This window comes from Juglans regia, chromosome 15 (genome assembly GCF_001411555.2).
Source record: "Juglans regia cultivar Chandler chromosome 15, Walnut 2.0, whole genome shotgun sequence".
NCBI classification, from domain to species: domain Eukaryota; kingdom Viridiplantae; phylum Streptophyta; class Magnoliopsida; order Fagales; family Juglandaceae; genus Juglans; species Juglans regia.
In genome coordinates this window covers 19175106-19193230 of record NC_049915.1, presented here as the reverse complement: position 1 = coordinate 19193230, position 18125 = coordinate 19175106, and the positions used below count along the sequence as shown (strand labels likewise).

Here is an 18125-nt window from a genome sequence, read left to right as displayed (position 1 = left end):
TCCAAAGCTATGGCAGTGTTGCAGCAGCAATCTGTAAATCAGAAAATAGAGCCTAGACTTTGACAACACAATATTTCTGCATAACACTAATCTAAATGTTGGAGAAGCCACAACAACCATGCTTGCTATTCAAGAAGCTCACAACTGAAGCCTGAAAAAGATTTACATCCTATGAACTCCAAGCAAGTAGTGCAAGCAACTACCAATGCAAAGCAACCATCAGACTGGACAATGCAATCTATCATCAGAGATATCAAACACCTGTTTAGCAGAATTGATGAATGGCAAATGGTGAAAATATATTGATTTTAAAATCGATGCGCGCATAACATTGCGCAATGGTCTGCTTCCAATCATCTTTTTGGAAGTACATCCCTTATTAGGATTCCACAATGTCTGTTAAGTTTCCATATTATTAAATTTATTTAATGGGTGGGCGTGTGATCGAGGATGCATATGAAAGTGCCTCCTTTTTCTTGGTCTATGCATCGTTCCCAGAGAGTCTTTTAAGGCTAAATGACCTCTCTTTTATATCAAATACAAAACAATACACATTTGTGCTTGGAAAATTAATTGGTGTCAATTGGTGATCCCTTGAGCGCATGCATGCATTTCCAAGCTCCTTACATGTCAAGAGGATTAATTCTCCACGACTAAATATTAGTATATAGCTGCTCTAACATCTCTTATACTCGTATATACCCTGTTATTGAATCCAGAAAAGCATTAAAATATAAGAACTATGAATTCATATATGGATTGGAAAATAGGAGATACGAGGAAAGGATAATGATACCCTTACACCGCATTTGCTACTTCAAGACTATTTCTTTACTTCTTTTGACGGTTGAAAACAAAACTTGGCGCACGTCGGTGGCCGCCAACCTTTGATAGCCCCACGATTAATTTTAAATTAACTGTGCATCACTTGAATCAACGGTCATGACTAAATATTGTAAAGAAATGTGACAATCTAAATATTGATTGGTGAAAGAGCAAAATAAAATAATATGAATTATTATATTACACAACATTTTTCAAATACATAAATCAAGTGAAAATCTAAATAAAAAATAAAAATAAAAGAGGCACAAAAATCCAAATAACTCAATACAAAAGGGGGCACAAAGCCTGAATTATAAGGAGAGATGCAGGCAAATTCCAAAGAATCGTTTTAGCTTCTCCAGAAAGTGCATGAGCTTGAAGGAAAGGGAGGCAACACAATATAGATAAGAAAAGTCAGGAATTTTGTTATGAATAATAGAGATGAAAACAAAGTTTCTCTTAGACTTTATATAAAATTTATTATTTATCTTATTTTGAATAATGTTAGAGAGAAGCCACTATAGTAATACACACTTTACACTTAGTACGTGATTGCTTTTAGTTGATTGTTCTCAATACTCACTTAGAGAGATGTGTGATTTATATAATGTCATATCATGTGTATAAAATGAATATTTTTAATAGTAACTTCTATCTATATTTATTCTTGTATAAATTATTAAATATTACCTCTAAACTCGGGGTTGGTATCTAATTTATTTGATAGAGTGGCGACTTTTTGTCACATGAGGTTTGTGCCACGTCATAGACGCTGATACGTACATGTGATATTTGTCAATCTTTTTGACACATTTTGTTGACGTAATAAGGTAAATAAGAATATTAGAACAAAAATAACACAAATAGAAAAATAATAGATAAGAAACCCCTATCCGTGTGAGGACAAATCATAAGATGAGTTGATTGATAATAATGATTATTAAACTCATGGATATATTTATAAATGATATGATAAACCAGAAATTTTTTTCCTTTTATTTTATAAAGAGACATTATTTAAAATATTAACGCTGTGTTTGGTTATACAAACTAACTCATCTCATTTAATCTCTTCTAATTATTACAATTTGCCTAAACTCTTATATAAAATACAATTAACAATTTAACTTTTTCAAATCTTAAAATAAAATAATATTAATTAAATATATTTTAACAATATTTTGTTCAACTTTCATCTCATCTCATCTGTATAACCAAACAAGGCCTAAGATGTGTCCAACTGTTTTTAGAAGATGTTTGAGAAATGAGATGAGACGAGAATTATATGAATAGTAATAAAATAGTTTGTGAATTGTCGTGAAATATTTTATTAAATATTTATTGGATTTTGAGAAATAAGAAAGAAAAAGATAAATAAAAAATATTATAAAATCAAACTATTATTAGAATATTATTTTTTAATATTATTTTTATTTTGTAATATGAAAAAAGTGAATTGTTTTTTGTTGGGAAGTTTGCAAATTTGAAAAAATTATAATTATTAGTTTGAAACTATTTGTTTGAGTGATATTTAATAGTCCCAATTTTACACTAACTGTACAAGTGTACAACACTTGAATCAACGGTCACTAAATATTGTTAAGAAATGTGATCATCTAAATATTGATTGATGAAACAGCAAAATAAAAATAATATGAATTATTATATTACACAACTTTTTTCAAATGCATAAATCAAGTGAAAATCTAAAAATAAAAAATAAAAATAAAAGAGGCACAAAATCCAAATAACTCCATCAAAAAACGTTAGGAATTTTTTTGATGAATAATAAAGATGAAACCATAGTTTTTCTTACATTTTTATATAAAATTTATTATTTAAATAATTTTTTTTATTAAAATAAAATTATTTTAATAAACAAAATTGAAGTTTGCACCTTATAATTACAACCCAAGTTTAAGCTCTAAAATCTTCCTTTAAATTCTCATCGTCATTCTCTAATAAAGTTATTATGATGTCCATGGTTGAGGAATACTGCATCTTTTGTTGAGGTTACCAATTGAATTCCAGGCAGTTGCAATCATCTTCATCACGACTCCTCATACCATCCATTAAATCTACCAAACCTTCAATTTCTTCACTGGTTGCATCAAAATCATGGGCACCAACATCTTCACAATCTCTTGCCTTCTCTTCATGCTTCTCTACCAAAAATGAGTTAAAGGTTTGAAAGTCTGGTTCAATTGATACCAGATGATATAATTCATCGAGTATATATAATATTTACAAGATTGGAAAGAATTCAAATACATAACAAACAAGAGTTCAAACACATATAAAATACAATTATCTCGGTAATTATCCAAGTGATATTCCTTTGGACAGGTTGTAGGTTTGTTCAGTGGAGTGGATAAGGTTGGACTCTTTTGTATTTTGAATTGGTTGGTTAACTGCCCCCTTCAAGCTGATGGTGAGAGGTCGAACCATAAGCTTGTCTTTAAGCATATGGAATCTGTTATTAGACAGTCCCTTTGTGAAAATATCAGATGGTTGGGAGATAGTCGAAATATACTGAGCAATGATGTCCCTGTTAAAAATTTTCTCTCGAATAAAATGATAATCCACTTCTATGTGTTTGGTCCTTGCATGGAACACAGGGTTAGAGGATAATGAAAGTGCTCCAATGTTGTCAACCCACAAGCAAGGAGGTGAATGAAGAGGAAAACCAAGTTCCTTAAACAGCATTCGAATCCAATATAACTCAGTAACAGTGAGGGCAATTGATCGATATTCTGCCTCAGTGCTTGATCTAGCAATAACATGTTGCTTCTTTGCCATCCAAGAAATTAAGCAAGGACCAAGAAAAATACAATAGCCTGTAGTAGACTTGCGATCATCAGGGCTACCAGCACAATCTGAGTCACAAAAACCATGCATAGATAAGGACCCTTTGCTGTAATGAAGTCCATGCTCAATGGTCCCCTTTAAATATCGAAGTACTCGTTTTGCTGCCATGAGATGGACTGTAGTTGGACAATGAAGAAACTGACATAGTTGGTTAACACTGTAGGCTATATCAGGTCGAGTTAATGTACAATATTGTAGAGCTCCCACAATATGTCTGTAGGTAGATGGATCTGAAAGAGGTTCACCAGTGTGTTTGGACAATTTTCCACCAGAGATGCAAGGTGTTGAAACTGGTTTAGCTCCCATCATTGTAGTGTCATTCAACAAGTCTAAAATATATTTGCCTTGATGGAGATGAAGGGAATCAGAGGTTCGAAAAACCTAGATGCCAAGAAAATATGATAAAGCCCCCAAGTCCTTAACTGCAAAATCATGGCTGAGTTGTTGTAAAAGAGCAGTAACTGCAGTAGAGGAATTACTCACCACCAATATATCATCAACATATATTAAAACCAGAATAGTGACATTAGAATGATGAAGATAAAATAAAGAAGTATCAACAGATGATCCAGTAAATCCAAGTTCCAAAAGACTTTGAGATAGTCTCCTAAACCAAGCTCTTGGGGCTTGTTTCAAGCCATAGAGAGACTTGTGAAGTCGACAAACATGTGAGGGAAAAGTTTTGTCTTCAAACCCTTTAGGTTGCTCCATGAATACCTCCTCCTCAAGATGGCCATGCAAGAATGCATTTGATATGTCCAGTTGCTGAATAACCCAATTATGGCGAACTGCCAAAGCAAGCACAAGTCTAATAGTGGCAGGTTTTATGACTGGACTAAACGTTTCATGGAAGTCAATACCATGTTCTTGCTCAAAGCCTTTGGCTACGAGCCTTGCTTTATATCTGTCAATGGTGCCATCTGCCTTTTGTTTGAGTTTAAAAACCCATTTGTTTCGGATTACATGTTTATCAAGGGGTCTAGGACACAAGGTCCAAGTTTTATTGGCAATGCGAGCATTAAACTCAAGCTGCATAGCTGCTTGCCAATTGGGATCTTTGGAGGCTTGGTTATAGGTCCGTGGTTCAAAGGTAATCATGATTGAGGAGAGGGTTTGAATTGGATGTTTAGTGGAGGTATAGAGATGATAATCAGGAAACTGTTTAGGTTTGAGGGAACTGCTTTGGGATCTAGTCACTATCTGTCATGGAGGAGAGGAATTGGACATAGGTAAGGGTGAAGATGAGGCTGAGAGGTCTTGTGTTTGAGTATTGTCAATGGGAGACATATCTGCAGAAGCTATATCAATGGGGTTAGAAGAAACAGAAGTATGTGGAAGAGAGATAGATGGAGACATACCTGTTGTGACTGAGACAGCAGTATCCAATGAAAGATCCTCCAAGATTTGAGTAACAGCAGGTAAAACAGGTGTGGGAATGAGATTGGTGGTGAATGATGGTGCACTAATAGGAGATTTTGAATTGGAAATTGAGTTTGCAGCAGGAAAAGTATTTTCATCAAATACTACATGGCGAGAGATGTAGATGCGACCAAATTGAACATCATAACATCTGTACCCTTTTTTATTTGCAGCATAGCCAAGAAAGACGCATTTTTTGCTTCTATATGACAGTTTATGAGAAGAGTAAGGTCTGAGAAGAGGATAACAAGAACAACCAAATGTCTTAAGGAGAGTGTAGTATGGCTGTTTATGAAATAAGAGAAAGAAAGGTGAGTGATTATCAAGAACAGATGATGGCATTCTGTTGATAAGGTAAGTGGCTGTAAGGAAAGCATCAACCCAGTGTTCAGATGAAAGATGGGACTGAGCTAGAAGTGTAAGGCCTGTCTCTGTTATATGTCGATGTTTTCTTTCAGAAATACCATTTTGCTCAGAAGTATGAGGACAAGTCAACCTATGCAAAATGCCATTTTCTGTTAGAAAAGTTTTAAATGAGTTGGAGAGATATTCTCCTCCATTATCAATTTGAAACTGTTTAATTTTGTAGGAAAATAAGTTCTCAACAAGACATTTAAACTTAATGAAGCATGAAGCAACATCTGACTTTTGCTTTAAAGGAAACATCCATGAGAACCGAGAGTAATCATCAATGAAGATAACATAAAATTTACAGCCACTTATTGAAACAACTGGAGAAGTCCATACATCAGAATGGATAAGTTCTAATGGATGACTTGACTGATGAACAGAAGTAGGAAAGGGAAGTTTATGACTTTTAGCCATTTGACAGAATTCACAAACTTGTTTTAGCTTGTGAGACCCAGAAACTGAAATAAGAGCATCATGGTGAAGATGTTGCAGAATTGAGGTGGATGGATGACCTAATCTAGCATGCCAAGTCTGGACAGGGGCTATGAATCCTAGGAAAGCAGTAAATGAGGAGTTGGTGGTAGGTCTTTGCTGCCACTTATTTGATTGGGAATGAACTGGATAGAGGCCTGCTTTACTTGGACCTTGGAGGAGGATTTTGTTGGTCTGCAGATCCTTCACAACAAAATATGAAGCTGTTAGCATAAAATAACAATTATTATCTTGGCAAAGTTGGTGAATTGAAAGGAGATTAGAAGAGGCCTGAGGACAATGTAAAATATTAGACAAAATTAAGGAACTATTTTTGGTTTGAAGGATAGAGGAACCAGTATTGTTGATGAGCAAACCTCCCCTATTGCCAACAGTTACTTGAGATGGACCTTGGTATGGTTGTTGATCGATGGTGAGGTTCTCCAAAGCAGAGGTAACATGGTTATTAGCACTACTATCCAGGAACCAAGATTGATCATCCTCTAGTGTGACCTGTGTATGAGCAGCCATGGCAGCTAGTTGTGCAGGAGGGTGTCTTCCTTGGTAGGAATAATCCATCCTATGGTAACAATCAAGTGCTTGATGACTTGTCTTGCCACAAATTTGACAAGGAGCTTTTGTATTTTGAAAGAATGGACTAGGAGTGGAATTGTGATTTTTTCCATTTGACAGCACAGGAGGATTGGGGTGACTGGGATGATTAGAAGGCCTAGAACCAGAAGGTTTATTGGAGTAGAAGGATCGGTTGGACCTTTTGTGATTGTAATTGGGTTTGGTTTTCTAAGTAAAGAAGGCGATATTGGTATTATCTGGTGGTATAGATTGGTGTTGAGTCTCTAGCAGCTGCTCATAGTTGAGCAGCTCTGTTTGGAAATCATCAAAAGTAATAGAGGACTCTCGAGTGGCAAAGTGAAGAGAGGTGATAAAAGGATGATATGAGGGATTGAGGCCTCCAACAACATATGAGATCAGATCTTCATCATCAACAGATTTTCCTACAGCTGCAAGTTAGTCAGACCAGTTTTTGGCATTAATAAGATAGTCAGTGCATGACTTGGACCCTTGATGGAGAGTTTGCAATTGTCGTTTGAGATGAGAAATTCTGGATCTAGAGTGTGGGGCAAATCTGTTAGACAAGGTGGTCCATACCTGTCTAGAAGTTGTTTGTCCATAAACAGAAGACAAAATTTTCTCTGTGAGAGTGGCATTTATCCATGCCAAAATAAATTGGTCCTTCTTCTGCCATAGCATATAATTAGAAGCAATGGTAGTGGTAAGTTTGCCTTCAGTATCAGTGACAAACTTAGGAGGACATGGCTCGGAGCCATCTACAATGCCAAGTAGATCATGGCTTCGTAGAAGAGGAAGGAACTGAGTGGTCCAGTTCAGGTAATTGGTTCCATCAAGTCTGACAGAAAACAAGGGAGTGATGTTGGGAAAAACAAAAGCAGCATGATCTCTGGGTAGGGCCATTGGGATCGAAAAAAAAAAAAAGTGTTAGCCTAGTTGTGGCTCTTGATATCAAGTTAAAGGTTTGAAAGTCTGGTTCAATTGATACCAGATGATATAATTCATTGAGTATATATAATATTTACAAGATTGGAAAGAATTCAAATGCATAACAAACTAGAGTTCAAACACATATAAAATACAATTATCTCGGTAATTATCCAAGTGATATTCCGTTGGACAGGTTGTAGGTTTGTTCAGTGGAGTGGATAAGGTTGGACTCTTTTGTATTTTGAATTGGTTGGTTAACTAAATGGACCCCCAAGTTCCAAATCTTCATCATTTGGATTCTCATCGAGGTTATCATTCTCTAAATCATCGTCATCATTATCGCGCGGTCTCATAGAATGCCGGACATTCAGACAGGGATTCCAACTTGCAACTTGCAATGTATTGATCTCCTTCTGCCTGCGTACCAAACGGATCCCTAAAACTTCTAATTAGGACTCTACCGCTGAGGCTATGAAACTTAAGTTGCAGAATTCCCCCCACTGATTTGAAATTTAAATAGATCACTGCAAAGAAAACAATGATTTCTCCCAATAATCCATGAGATAATTAATTTATTTATTTCTTTTATAACATAATTGTAAGCAGGAAGGGGGGAAGGTTGAACTGCTCAAGGGAAACTTAGGCACTTAAACTTCATTTACAGTTTAATGGCACTATCTAAATTGAAAAATAAGTATATTTCAAAGGGAAGTAACCACGTAAAAACTAAATTATGGCCCAAAACATTACATTTAATTGTCGAAACAACAATCGCCGGGATGGAGATCAATAACTCAGCATCATATTTTTTTTCATGAAGAAAGACATTGTAGAAAAACTCAAGCAGTATCCTTCAACTAACTATGCCTAAAACTACAAAGATTGCAGATAGTGAATGGAAGTCATAAAAATAAAAATGCGTGTATGCTCTAAATTAAGTCATACATGCACACACAATAACCAAAGGATTGAAATTAATAAACTAACCTCTGGAACATTGTTGAAAACCACCCCTTCTTCTTCTTCAGCCTTGCTTTCAATGCTAAAAATCTCTTCCTTGTCCATCATACTTTCACCATGATCTGCTGCAACAACCTCTATATTGTCCCCATTCTCACCCACATCATCTGTGAAATCCAATTTTTCCTGAGGAGGTGAATCGTCCCAAACTCTATTCTTCTTTGTTATCTTTTTCTTTGGCTCTGCCTTAGAGCCCTTGCTAACAAGGGTTTCGGCTTTCTTCCCACCTTTAGCTCTAAGCTTTTGAAGCTTATTTACATCAAAAGCCCCAGAGCATCGGAGCTCCCATTTTCTATACTGTTCGCACCACCATTCACCTTAGAATCTTCATTATGAACATAGTTACCATTGGAGTGCCCATTCTCCAAGTTGTGGCCTTTCGTATTATCACCATCCCCACCATCATTGGGGGAAGTACTTTCACTCGTTTTGTTACTTACTCCTTCAAATCTAGCATTTTGCATCTGCCCTTGCTTCTTACTGTTATTTAGAGGCTTGCCCACCACCTACTTTAATCTCTTCAAATCTTCTGCACGAGCTTCAACTTCCTTTTTCAGTGGCCTAAAAGTTTCATCGAAATCAGTATAGGTTGTCCATTTCGGATCATGCATCTCCAAAAGCTCACGCTTCACCATTGCAAGCAGATCGTCCACATACAACAGATGGAGGATCCGCTGATATACAGCAACAAATACAAGGCCAAGCTCATTATGGAAGGTCCATTTGAGTGTGTAAGCAGCACCAGCGGCATCATAGTTGTATGATGTTGCACCCGACCGCTCTTCCAAAAGACAGGACCAGATCAAGGTGTCAATTGGTGATCCCTTGAGCGCATGCATTTCCAAGCTCTTTACATGTCCAGAGGATTAATCCTCCACAAGTAAATATTAGTAGCTGACTAGCTGCTCTAATATTCTCCTATACTCTCGTATATACCCTGTAATTGAATGTAGAAAAGCGTTAAAATTCAAGTATGGATTGGAAAATAGGAGACATGGAGGAAAAACGGCAAATTTCTGCTAAAACTAAAAGGAAACACGAATTTCAATTTAAATTTTATAATTAATTTTTTCATTTTTGGATACAAGAAACACCTACACTCACTAATCACGCCAAATGCAAGCTCATATCTAAGGGAAGGATTCTCATATAATATACATGACATAGACCATAATACTTAATAAATCAATTTCTGATCTTTACCCATTTCTATGAGCAAACTACCCTAAAATATATGAATATTAACCGATGTCCTCTTCAAAAACTTAATTAAAAGAGAGATCGTAGAGGCCAATCAAATCCCAATCGATACTAGATCAGGTTCATCAAATCAATACAACAAAAAAAAAAAAAAAAAAACGTCCACATAAATTGAGATTAGTGTATCTACAAATGACAAAAACAAAATTAGAAAAAGAGGGGGAATTCGAAGAAATCGGAAAAGAGAGAGCAAATACCTACTTCTCCTCGGATCTTTGAGAAAACCTGCAAACGAAGAAAAAACAGAACCGGAAAGAAATTAAAAAAAAAAAAATTGCTAAGAAAAAAAAAAAGCAGTGAGAAAGCGGGAATCAAAATGAAGATTTTTGTAGCATAATGATAGGTTATTACCGTCTTACCACCACTTTATAACTCTAATGTACTTAAAATTTTGGTTTTTTTAATTATTATTTTGAAGTATTTTTTTAACATCTTTAATCAATAAAAAAATAAAAAAATATAATTTTATTGATAATCATTTTCATAATTATTAAATCAAAAAATCAAAAAAAAAAAAATTAGGATACAGAAGCTAGAAATTTTTTTCTTTTTTTTTTATGAATAATAAAGCTGAAACTGAAGTTTTTCTTTGATTTATTATTTAAATTATTTTCTAAAATATCTAATTTTTTATTAAAATAAAAATATTTTAATAAACAAAATTGAAGATTGTACCTTTTAATTACAACCCAAGTTTAAGCTCTAAATCCAAATCTTCTTTTGAATTCTCATCGTCATTCTCTAATTCTGTTATTCTGATGCCCATGGTTGAGGAATACTGTCTCTTTTGTTGAGGGTACCAATTAAATTCCAAGTTGCAATCATCTTCATCATGACGTCTCTTACCATCCATTAAATGTACCCAACCTTCAATTTCTTCACTGGATGCATCAAGATGGGCACCAACATCTTCGTGGAGCACACCTGTATCACGATCTCTTGTCTTCCCTTCATCCTTCTCTACCAAATGGACCCCATGACGTTCCAAATCTTGATCATTTGGATTCTCATCGTGACTGCCATTCTCTAAATCAGAAATTATTGATTCTGAAGAGGGCTGGACGTTAACACAGGGACTCCAACTTGCAACGTCTTGCAATGTATTGGTCTCCTTCTGCTTGCGTAGCACCTGGATTCCAAAACTTCTAATTAGGACTCCACCTTGGTCCTTATCAAACTTAAGTTGCAGAATTCCCTCCACTGATTTTAAACGCTCTCCTTGTAGTTTGTGGTAATACAACCATACATGATCTGAGCTACTTGGATCAATATGTGCTGTACGCGTGCTGGTATACTGATAAACACCATTATAGTAGATCTCGATATGCATATTATTGCGGGGAGACCTTTGGGAGGGATCAGACAGAACAACAGCACATGCAATGAACCCTTTAATCTCATTCGAATACACCAAATCAACATTTATCCCATCACATACATAACTATTTCGAGTCTTCTTCAGCTTGCAATGGTAGTCCAAATCTGGAATCTTATTTCCTGGAAATATAAGTTCACAATCTTCTTCCAGATCCTCTACATATTCCTGTTCAACAAGTGAGCTAGCATCATAATTTTTAGTAGACAAAGGTAGTACACAGTATGAGAGAGAGAGAGAGAGAGAGAGAGAGAGAGAGAGAGAGAGAGAGAATACCTCAAACCGTAGAGGATTTACAAGCATTTTATGGCATCCACTCAAGTTAATCGAACGTACTTTAAGGCTGCTTGTATTGAATTCAAACTGATTTGAAACTTCAGGAAAACTCTCCAATGAAATGCATCCCCTAGTGTTTACCGTAGTTATATTTGGAGGAAGTTCTAAGATTTCTTTAAGTTGCTCGCAATGACACAACTCAAGTAACTGTAATTGAACAAATCCTCTGATCCACTCAGGAGGGATAACGACAATATTGCTTCCCGATAAATCTAAAACTTCCAAGGTGGAATTGAAGGCAGTTCCCGATAAATCTGAAGAGAACAATTCTGCAGTGGAGGAGGGTAAGGGATATTGGCTTTGATCATCTGACGTACGGTCGAGAATGAGACAACGTAGATGTTGCAACTGATGAATGCTATTAGGGATATGCCTTAATCTGTAGCAATCGCTTATTTGTAAATCCAAGAGGCTAGTAAGATTCCCAATAGATGAAGGCAATTCATTTATAGCAGTCAAGTGTTCTAGTTTAACATATGTTAAACATTTCATTTCACTGTCAATTTCAGGAAACTTCTGCAACCTTTCACAATAAGAAAGAATAAGTGTTGCTAGAGATCTCAACTTGAGGGAGCTTGGAAAACTAGAAAGGCTCTGACAATATACAATTGACAATTTGACGAGTTTATCAAGGAAGCCAATAGATTGATGTACCTCAACTAAGTTATTGCAATCCTCAATGTCCAATCTATTTAGAGTCTGGAGCCCCGACACATCAGGAATCTTTGTTAGGAATTTACATTTAGAGAATTTTACAGTAGTCAACTTCTGGAAATTCTGTAAAAAAGAAAACAAAACAAGGGAAAATATGTTAGCTGTAGAAAATTTCCAGTATATATATATACACACACACACACATATATATATATATATATATTTAGTTTAAAGAAAAAAATAACGGTACCTTCAATCCTTCTCCCAATTCTTTGATGAAGCAATCATCCATTTTTAAAACGAGGAGTTTTTTTCCATGAAAGTTTTGTGGGAAAGAATCACTAGGATAGCTGTGCCAATCAAGTACTCTTAACTCATTTGAGAGATAAGTAGGTTCTCTTGAGAAGCGTGCATTACGATTTATAAATATCCTGAGCCTTCTCATCGCCGAGAAAGTCTCAGGATTCAAATCTATCAAGTCTTGTTTTGGAAACTCTATCAATATGCCTTGAATCATGTTTGTTCCCTAGCAAGACAAAGCAAACAAAATCAAAGCATAAAATTCTTCATATTTTCCACCTTGGTAGAATCATAATTTTGTTTATATGCATTGTGCATGTACTTTCTTTTTCTTGTTTTTTTTAAACTTAATGTTTGATTTTTATTTTTAGAATGTCCCAAGCTAAGTGATCAAACAAAAAATGTTCATGTTTGCTTTCACATTTACCTATTAATTTTATCTTTTGATATAAGAAAAAAGCAGGATACTAAAAAAGAAATTGTCTATATGTAACCAAAAGTTTTTTTTTTTTAATTTCTCCTTATTTAAAGCATTCTTCTCATAAACAAATTACCTATTATGAGATTAATACGTGCTAGATGTACTCATACAGATAAATGGGTGCACGTATATGTACTCTCAATCCGATTTTAAATCAAAAGATGAAATGTGTTTTTTTGTGCAACTCTTACCTTAGTTTCTTCAAATACATGACGAACGTCTTCATGAAACCACAACCTACTACGTTTCTCGGGTTCTTCAGGTGATTCTTGACGAACAATTTCTCTACCCATATCTTTGAGTAGGTCATGCATGATTAATTTGCCACACTCAATTGTTATGAGAGACTTATCCACTAGTACTTTGATACCACAGTTAGGAAAGAAACCACAAGCATCAAGTATTTTCGTAACATATTCTTCTTCCTCTTCTGCAAAGAAACATGCAATGTCCAAGAAAATACTCTTCTCACTTTCATCCAAGCCATCATAACTTATTCTAAGCGTTTCAAGAATATCTTTGGGAGGAATTTTTTTGTACTTTTCTAAAGCACTTCTCCAATAATGAATGTCCCTACCAAATAGATCTGAGCCTACCACCATTAAAGCCAACGGAAGGCCCCCAACGTAATGCAGTACATTTTCTGTGATTTCGACAAAATCATGGTTAGGATTTTCATTTTTGAAGGCATTCCAACAAAAAAGTTGAAGAGCTTCGTCATGATCCAATTCCTTCACCTTATATCGTAAATGAACATTATAACTAGTTAATAAATGTTCATCTCTAGTTGTTATAATGATTATACTTCCTAAACCAAACCAATCACATCCTCCAAGTATGGTTTTCACTTTGACTGACTGATCCAAATCATCAAGAACTAAAAGAACCCTTTTACTCCAAAGCATTTTTTTTATGAGACCCATTCCTTCATCTTCATTTCTAACCTTCAAACTCCAGTCACCGAGGATCTCGCAAAGAAGTATCTCTTGCAATTGAATTAAACCATACTCACGCTTTGAAGTTTCTCTCACGTTTGCAAGAAAGCAACAACATTCAAATTGGTCGGTAAATGAGTTGTAGATTTCTTTAGCCAAATTTGTCTTACCAACTCCACCAATACCATAGATCCCTAGTATGCGTATATTATTCACTCCCACATGTTGAAGTATATCATGGACGTCACGTACTCTAGACTCCATTCCGACTGGATGCTCGGCAACGTCATTTAAATATTTAGGCTTTACTACTTTAGAAACATCTCGAACAATTTCTTGAATCAGTTGTGGTTCGGTCCTTCCAATGCAAAAAATAAAAAATAAAAGAATAATTATAAGGTAGAATTCTCACAATAAAGAAACAAAAGAAATTGAACAAGTACGCAGCTTTTTATCCGGAAGCAAATGACAATGATGATCTATTTAATGAACTTTTTTTTTATTCCATTCTCGAATTCGGTTTGCCTCGTTAAGAAGCAGGAGGCTTTTGATTTAATGATGAGTTCCTAAATTTTGATATACACACATACATACTCTTGTATTATAAAGATGTATTATGATTACATTTTTGTTTTTAAATGAAGGCATACGAGTGAGTAGAAGTAGCATACCTTTCTCCTAAAGTGAATCCAGACAAATTGGCCACTTTTTTTAGAGCTGCTTTCCATCTCTCCAACTTCGACTCATCCTTGACCCTATCTTTAAGTTTAGCCAATGCTATTTCGAAACTCTCGCTCTGATGTCTTACTTCGGTTGGATTTACATGGTAAAACACTGGTAGAACCTTTTGTTGCGCATGCTCTCTGTCTTTACACTCTAGGATCTTCATCAACTCATCCAAACACCACCTGGATGATGCATAATCTTTTGAGAGGATGACAATTGAGATCCTTGAGCTTTCAATAGCTTTAAGAAGTTCTTCTGAGATTTCCCCACCTCTTGGAAGCTTGTCATCTATGTATGTGTGTATTTTCTTTCGAACCAAAGCTTCAAGGAGATTGGCAGTGAAATTTTGACGAGTATCTTCGCCCCTAAAACTCAAGAATACATCATAAATCCACCAACGAGTAGAAGAAGAAAGGGAAGAGGAAGAAGCACCTTGAACGGCCATCAGAGAAGTCACTGTTTATCTATGACTGATTGTCACTTAACCTGCAAAACATCTCTGCTTAATAAATTGAGTTAGAAACCGGGTTGCATCATTTAATACATGAAAAAGGATACGCGTTTGTTATAAGCAGAAAAATAAATAACAGATGAAAGGTAATTTCTTGGCATCTTTCTTTTGTTAGGAAAAGCATACGCCGCTTAATGGTTGTCTTGTGGAAAATGAGCTGTAGCTTGTGGAAAATGAGCTGTAAGTCTTGTGGAAAAATATGGCCTCTAGTGTTATAATTAGGCAGGTATTTACTCGAGGATATATGCTTAATTCGTTCTCCAATTAAAAAATAAAAATAGAACCTCATTCTAATTACGATGGATCTTTCTACAGTCTTTCATATTCTAATTAGCTCCAATCAACCCATGCCACCAATCATTTCCACAAAATTAAATAGCAACCATGCATTAATCTTGCTACAAGAATTATTCCTATCATGTCCGGAGTTAATTTTTGTTTTGAATAAATATAAATTTTTTATAGGGAATAAATATAATTTTAAATGGAAATAATATGGTTAATTAGAATGCTTTAAGAGTTTAGATCTTTTCTCTTTCCTAACAGTTATTAATTCTTTAGAAAGCGAACCCTACCTCACAATAATTATATGCACGAATAGAAAGGTCGTTGAACTCAAACGAATTCACTTCTTAAAAACTATTTCCTTCGTCTTCAAAGATTCTGCCCAATCGGAAGAATGGCCAAATCCATATTAACCAAGTATAATAGTATCTCGCGATTATAAAAAAATTATTTATCTGTGATCAATTATTTTTAATAAAATGATTATTTTTAATTAAAATGAATTTTTTTGATCGTAAATATTTATTTTTATTATAAAAAAATAATTATAAATATCTATTTTTCTTATAGGATACGGGGCGATGGTCATACCAACAAAATAACGAAACCATGAGGGGCTAGTCAGGGCTGTTCACCGACCTGACCCGACCCGGGAAAACAACAAATTCCGACCCGACCCGAAACTGTTTCATACCGATTAACCGTTAGCCAATTACCCGAATTTATTTCTTTTTTATTTTTTTAATTTTTTTCTTTTGGGGGAGATTTCTCTCACAAACCCAGTTCCAAATCACAATCAGACCCACGCGATAATCATCTTAAAATCGAAATCAGATGGAACCGGATGCCAAATATGATCATAGCAGAGAAAAAAAGAGAGCACATTGACTAGACCCAGAAGAAAAACCAAGAAAAATAAAATAAGAAAGACTCTGATACAAATGAAAGAAACAGGGAATATGGTTATTGTACCATGATTCTCTTGTTGTTGGGCTTGATTTCCCGGATGGTGGTTTCTTGATTCTCGATCGCCAGCTTGAATATAAGAGAGCTCTGTTTCATTCTTGAAACTTTCATTCCCAAAATGCGTGTAAAAACATAGAGGAACAGAACTAATTTCAGAAAGTAAACCCGGTTGTGTTGAGAGAGAGAGAGAGAGAGAGAGAGATAGAGGTAGATGACGAGATGGTGTTTAAAAAGTAGAGAGAGAGACTCACGGGAAGTTTCTTTTCTTTTCTTTTTTAAGCGACTTATGGGGATTTTTTGAAATAGATGATTTTTTTTTCTCTAATTCTGTAACAGATGATTAATATAAGAATTATGAAGGTATTTAAGAGAGAGAGAGCGCTCAATATAAAAATATTCTTCAATGGTCAAATGCTATATTATAATGTCGTTAAAAGGACACTCACCGAAGCATTATTAATGAACATGTCTGCCCCTATGAGTAAAGGGCGAAGACAATGTGCAAGACATGAGCTAATATATATGTGCTGACGTGACAAGGCAATAAACGTGGCAGCATATTTGAGTTTCTTCTGGAAGGTCGTTGAAGATGAAGAATGCTTGGATAAGCATTGACAAAGCTGTACCCTGAATCACGCAAATTGCCAATTACGTGCAGACTTTCTGAAGATTTTCCTTAGACAACAAATAGATTTATTTCCTTCTTATTTTATTACTACTTTCCAATTTAAAAGGGTTTTCCTTATTTTATTCATTTATTGACCTCCATTGTACGAGTCAAGGATCATCGATGATATTATAATAAAAGCGTGTTGCCTTTTACAAGTTGCAGATCTGTCATAATAAAAAAATGTAGTGCTATATAGTATTTATCGCAGTGGTACACATAATACATATATTATAATATACTCATCGATGATGTTAATTTCTGTTTTGAATAAATATAATTTTTTTATAGGGAATAATATTGTTAGGATGCTTTAAGAGTTGAGATCTTTCCTCTTTTCTTTTTTGACATTTTAGGAATATTTTTCATTAAATATATTTTTTATTTTTTTAATGATTAAATCTACAAAACGAAATTCTTCGCATTCAATCACATGAACCAATCTCCCCAACAGACATCGAAAAGGACAATTTCTATTTTCAAATTGTTGAGCAAGTATCACTATAAAGTAACGGGTACAATCAAACAACAGGGGGTTGTATACATAAAAATGAAACGAAAAAGGATGGATGGCTCTCCAAAGAACTGATCTTTTGGAGTGCTGGTAACAAACGTGAAAAAAAAACTATAGAAGTGACCTACTTCCATTATACCATTCCTAACAACCATTAAAGAAACTAAACATTAAGGTTCGAAAAGGAATGCAAAATAAATTATTTACGGAAGCTAATCTTCATATTCCACATGTAACATTAAAGAAACTAAACTTAATATTAATCGCAAAGATAATGCTATTCACAATCAACAGAACGTACAACAATGAGAGAAAGGATTAGGAAACTAACGATATGGGTGTCTTTGATGCTAAGGTGTGAGGAAAAGAGTCGGCAATGCTAACATGCACGGGGGTGAGTGGCGCACCCAAGACACCAACCAGCAACCTCAGATCCAAGCGTTTGTAGGCGGAGCACGGGACAGATGGCGCCCTCGAGAGCTGGCCCTTCTTCATCCATTGTCCCCACCTCCCCTCCATCCTCGAATGCTCGTCGTCGGTCCCGTGGTGCTAGTGGTCGCCATGACCATGCCCTGCACGA

The 18125-nt window shown here is 35.2% G+C and overlaps 2 protein-coding genes and 1 non-coding gene across 7 annotated transcripts; all 3 read right to left on the bottom strand.

Annotated features, from left to right (window-relative positions):
• Positions 1–6866: 6866 nt before the first annotated feature.
• Positions 6867–7005, bottom strand: LOC118344763. The gene has a single exon (XR_004798515.1). It is a non-coding gene; the product is annotated as a small nucleolar RNA Z247 (small nucleolar RNA).
• Positions 7006–7769: 764 nt separating this feature from the next.
• LOC118344705 (signal recognition particle receptor subunit alpha-like) lies at positions 7770–9374 on the bottom strand. Its single transcript, XM_035685825.1, has 3 exons — positions 9046–9374; positions 8503–8827; positions 7770–7928 (listed from the first exon to the last, which is right to left on the bottom strand). The coding sequence occupies exons 1-3, from the start codon at positions 9372–9374 to the stop codon at positions 7770–7772; spliced, it is 813 nt and encodes a 270-aa protein (XP_035541718.1).
• On the bottom strand, positions 8519–16590 carry LOC108993138 (disease resistance protein RUN1-like). 5 transcript variants are annotated; one of them, XM_018967915.1, is made up of 9 exons: positions 15035–15083; positions 14873–14967; positions 14548–14784; positions 13133–14234; positions 12411–12686; positions 11447–12283; positions 10471–11338; positions 9993–10020; positions 8519–9472 (listed from the first exon to the last, which is right to left on the bottom strand). In XM_018967915.1, exons 3-7 carry the CDS (start codon positions 14763–14765, stop codon positions 10478–10480), a joined length of 3294 nt encoding a protein of 1097 aa, XP_018823460.1. In that variant the 5' UTR covers positions 14766–14784; positions 14873–14967; positions 15035–15083; the 3' UTR covers positions 8519–9472; positions 9993–10020; positions 10471–10477. The 5 variants fall into 5 exon arrangements, with proteins under 5 accessions (XP_018823460.1, XP_018823456.1, XP_018823458.1 ...); XM_018967911.2 differs by adding an exon at positions 16371–16590 and having other exon boundaries at positions 14548–15101; XM_018967913.2 differs by adding an exon at positions 16371–16590 and having other exon boundaries at positions 9997–10020; positions 14548–15101.
• Positions 16591–18125: the final 1535 nt, after the last annotated feature.

Coding starts and splice junctions, on each gene's coding strand:
- LOC118344705 (XM_035685825.1), bottom strand. CDS start 9,374: ATGCATGCGCTCAAGGGATCACCAATTGACACCTTGATCTGGTCCTGT. Junction 8,828..9,045: donor GAAGATTTGAAGAGATTAAA/GTAGGTGGTGGG, acceptor CGAACAGTATAG/AAAATGGGAGCTCCGATGCT. Junction 7,929..8,502: donor TTTTCAACAATGTTCCAGAG/GTTAGTTTATTA, acceptor GTACGCAGGCAG/AAGGAGATCAATACATTGCA.
- LOC108993138 (XM_018967911.2), bottom strand. CDS start 15,047: ATGGCCGTTCAAGGTGCTTCTTCCTCTTCCCTTTCTTCTTCTACTCGT. Junction 14,235..14,547: donor GGATTCACTTTAGGAGAAAG/GTATGCTACTTC, acceptor TTGCATTGGAAG/GACCGAACCACAACTGATTC. Junction 11,339..11,446: donor TAAATCCTCTACGGTTTGAG/GTATTCTCTCTC, acceptor CTTGTTGAACAG/GAATATGTAGAGGATCTGGA.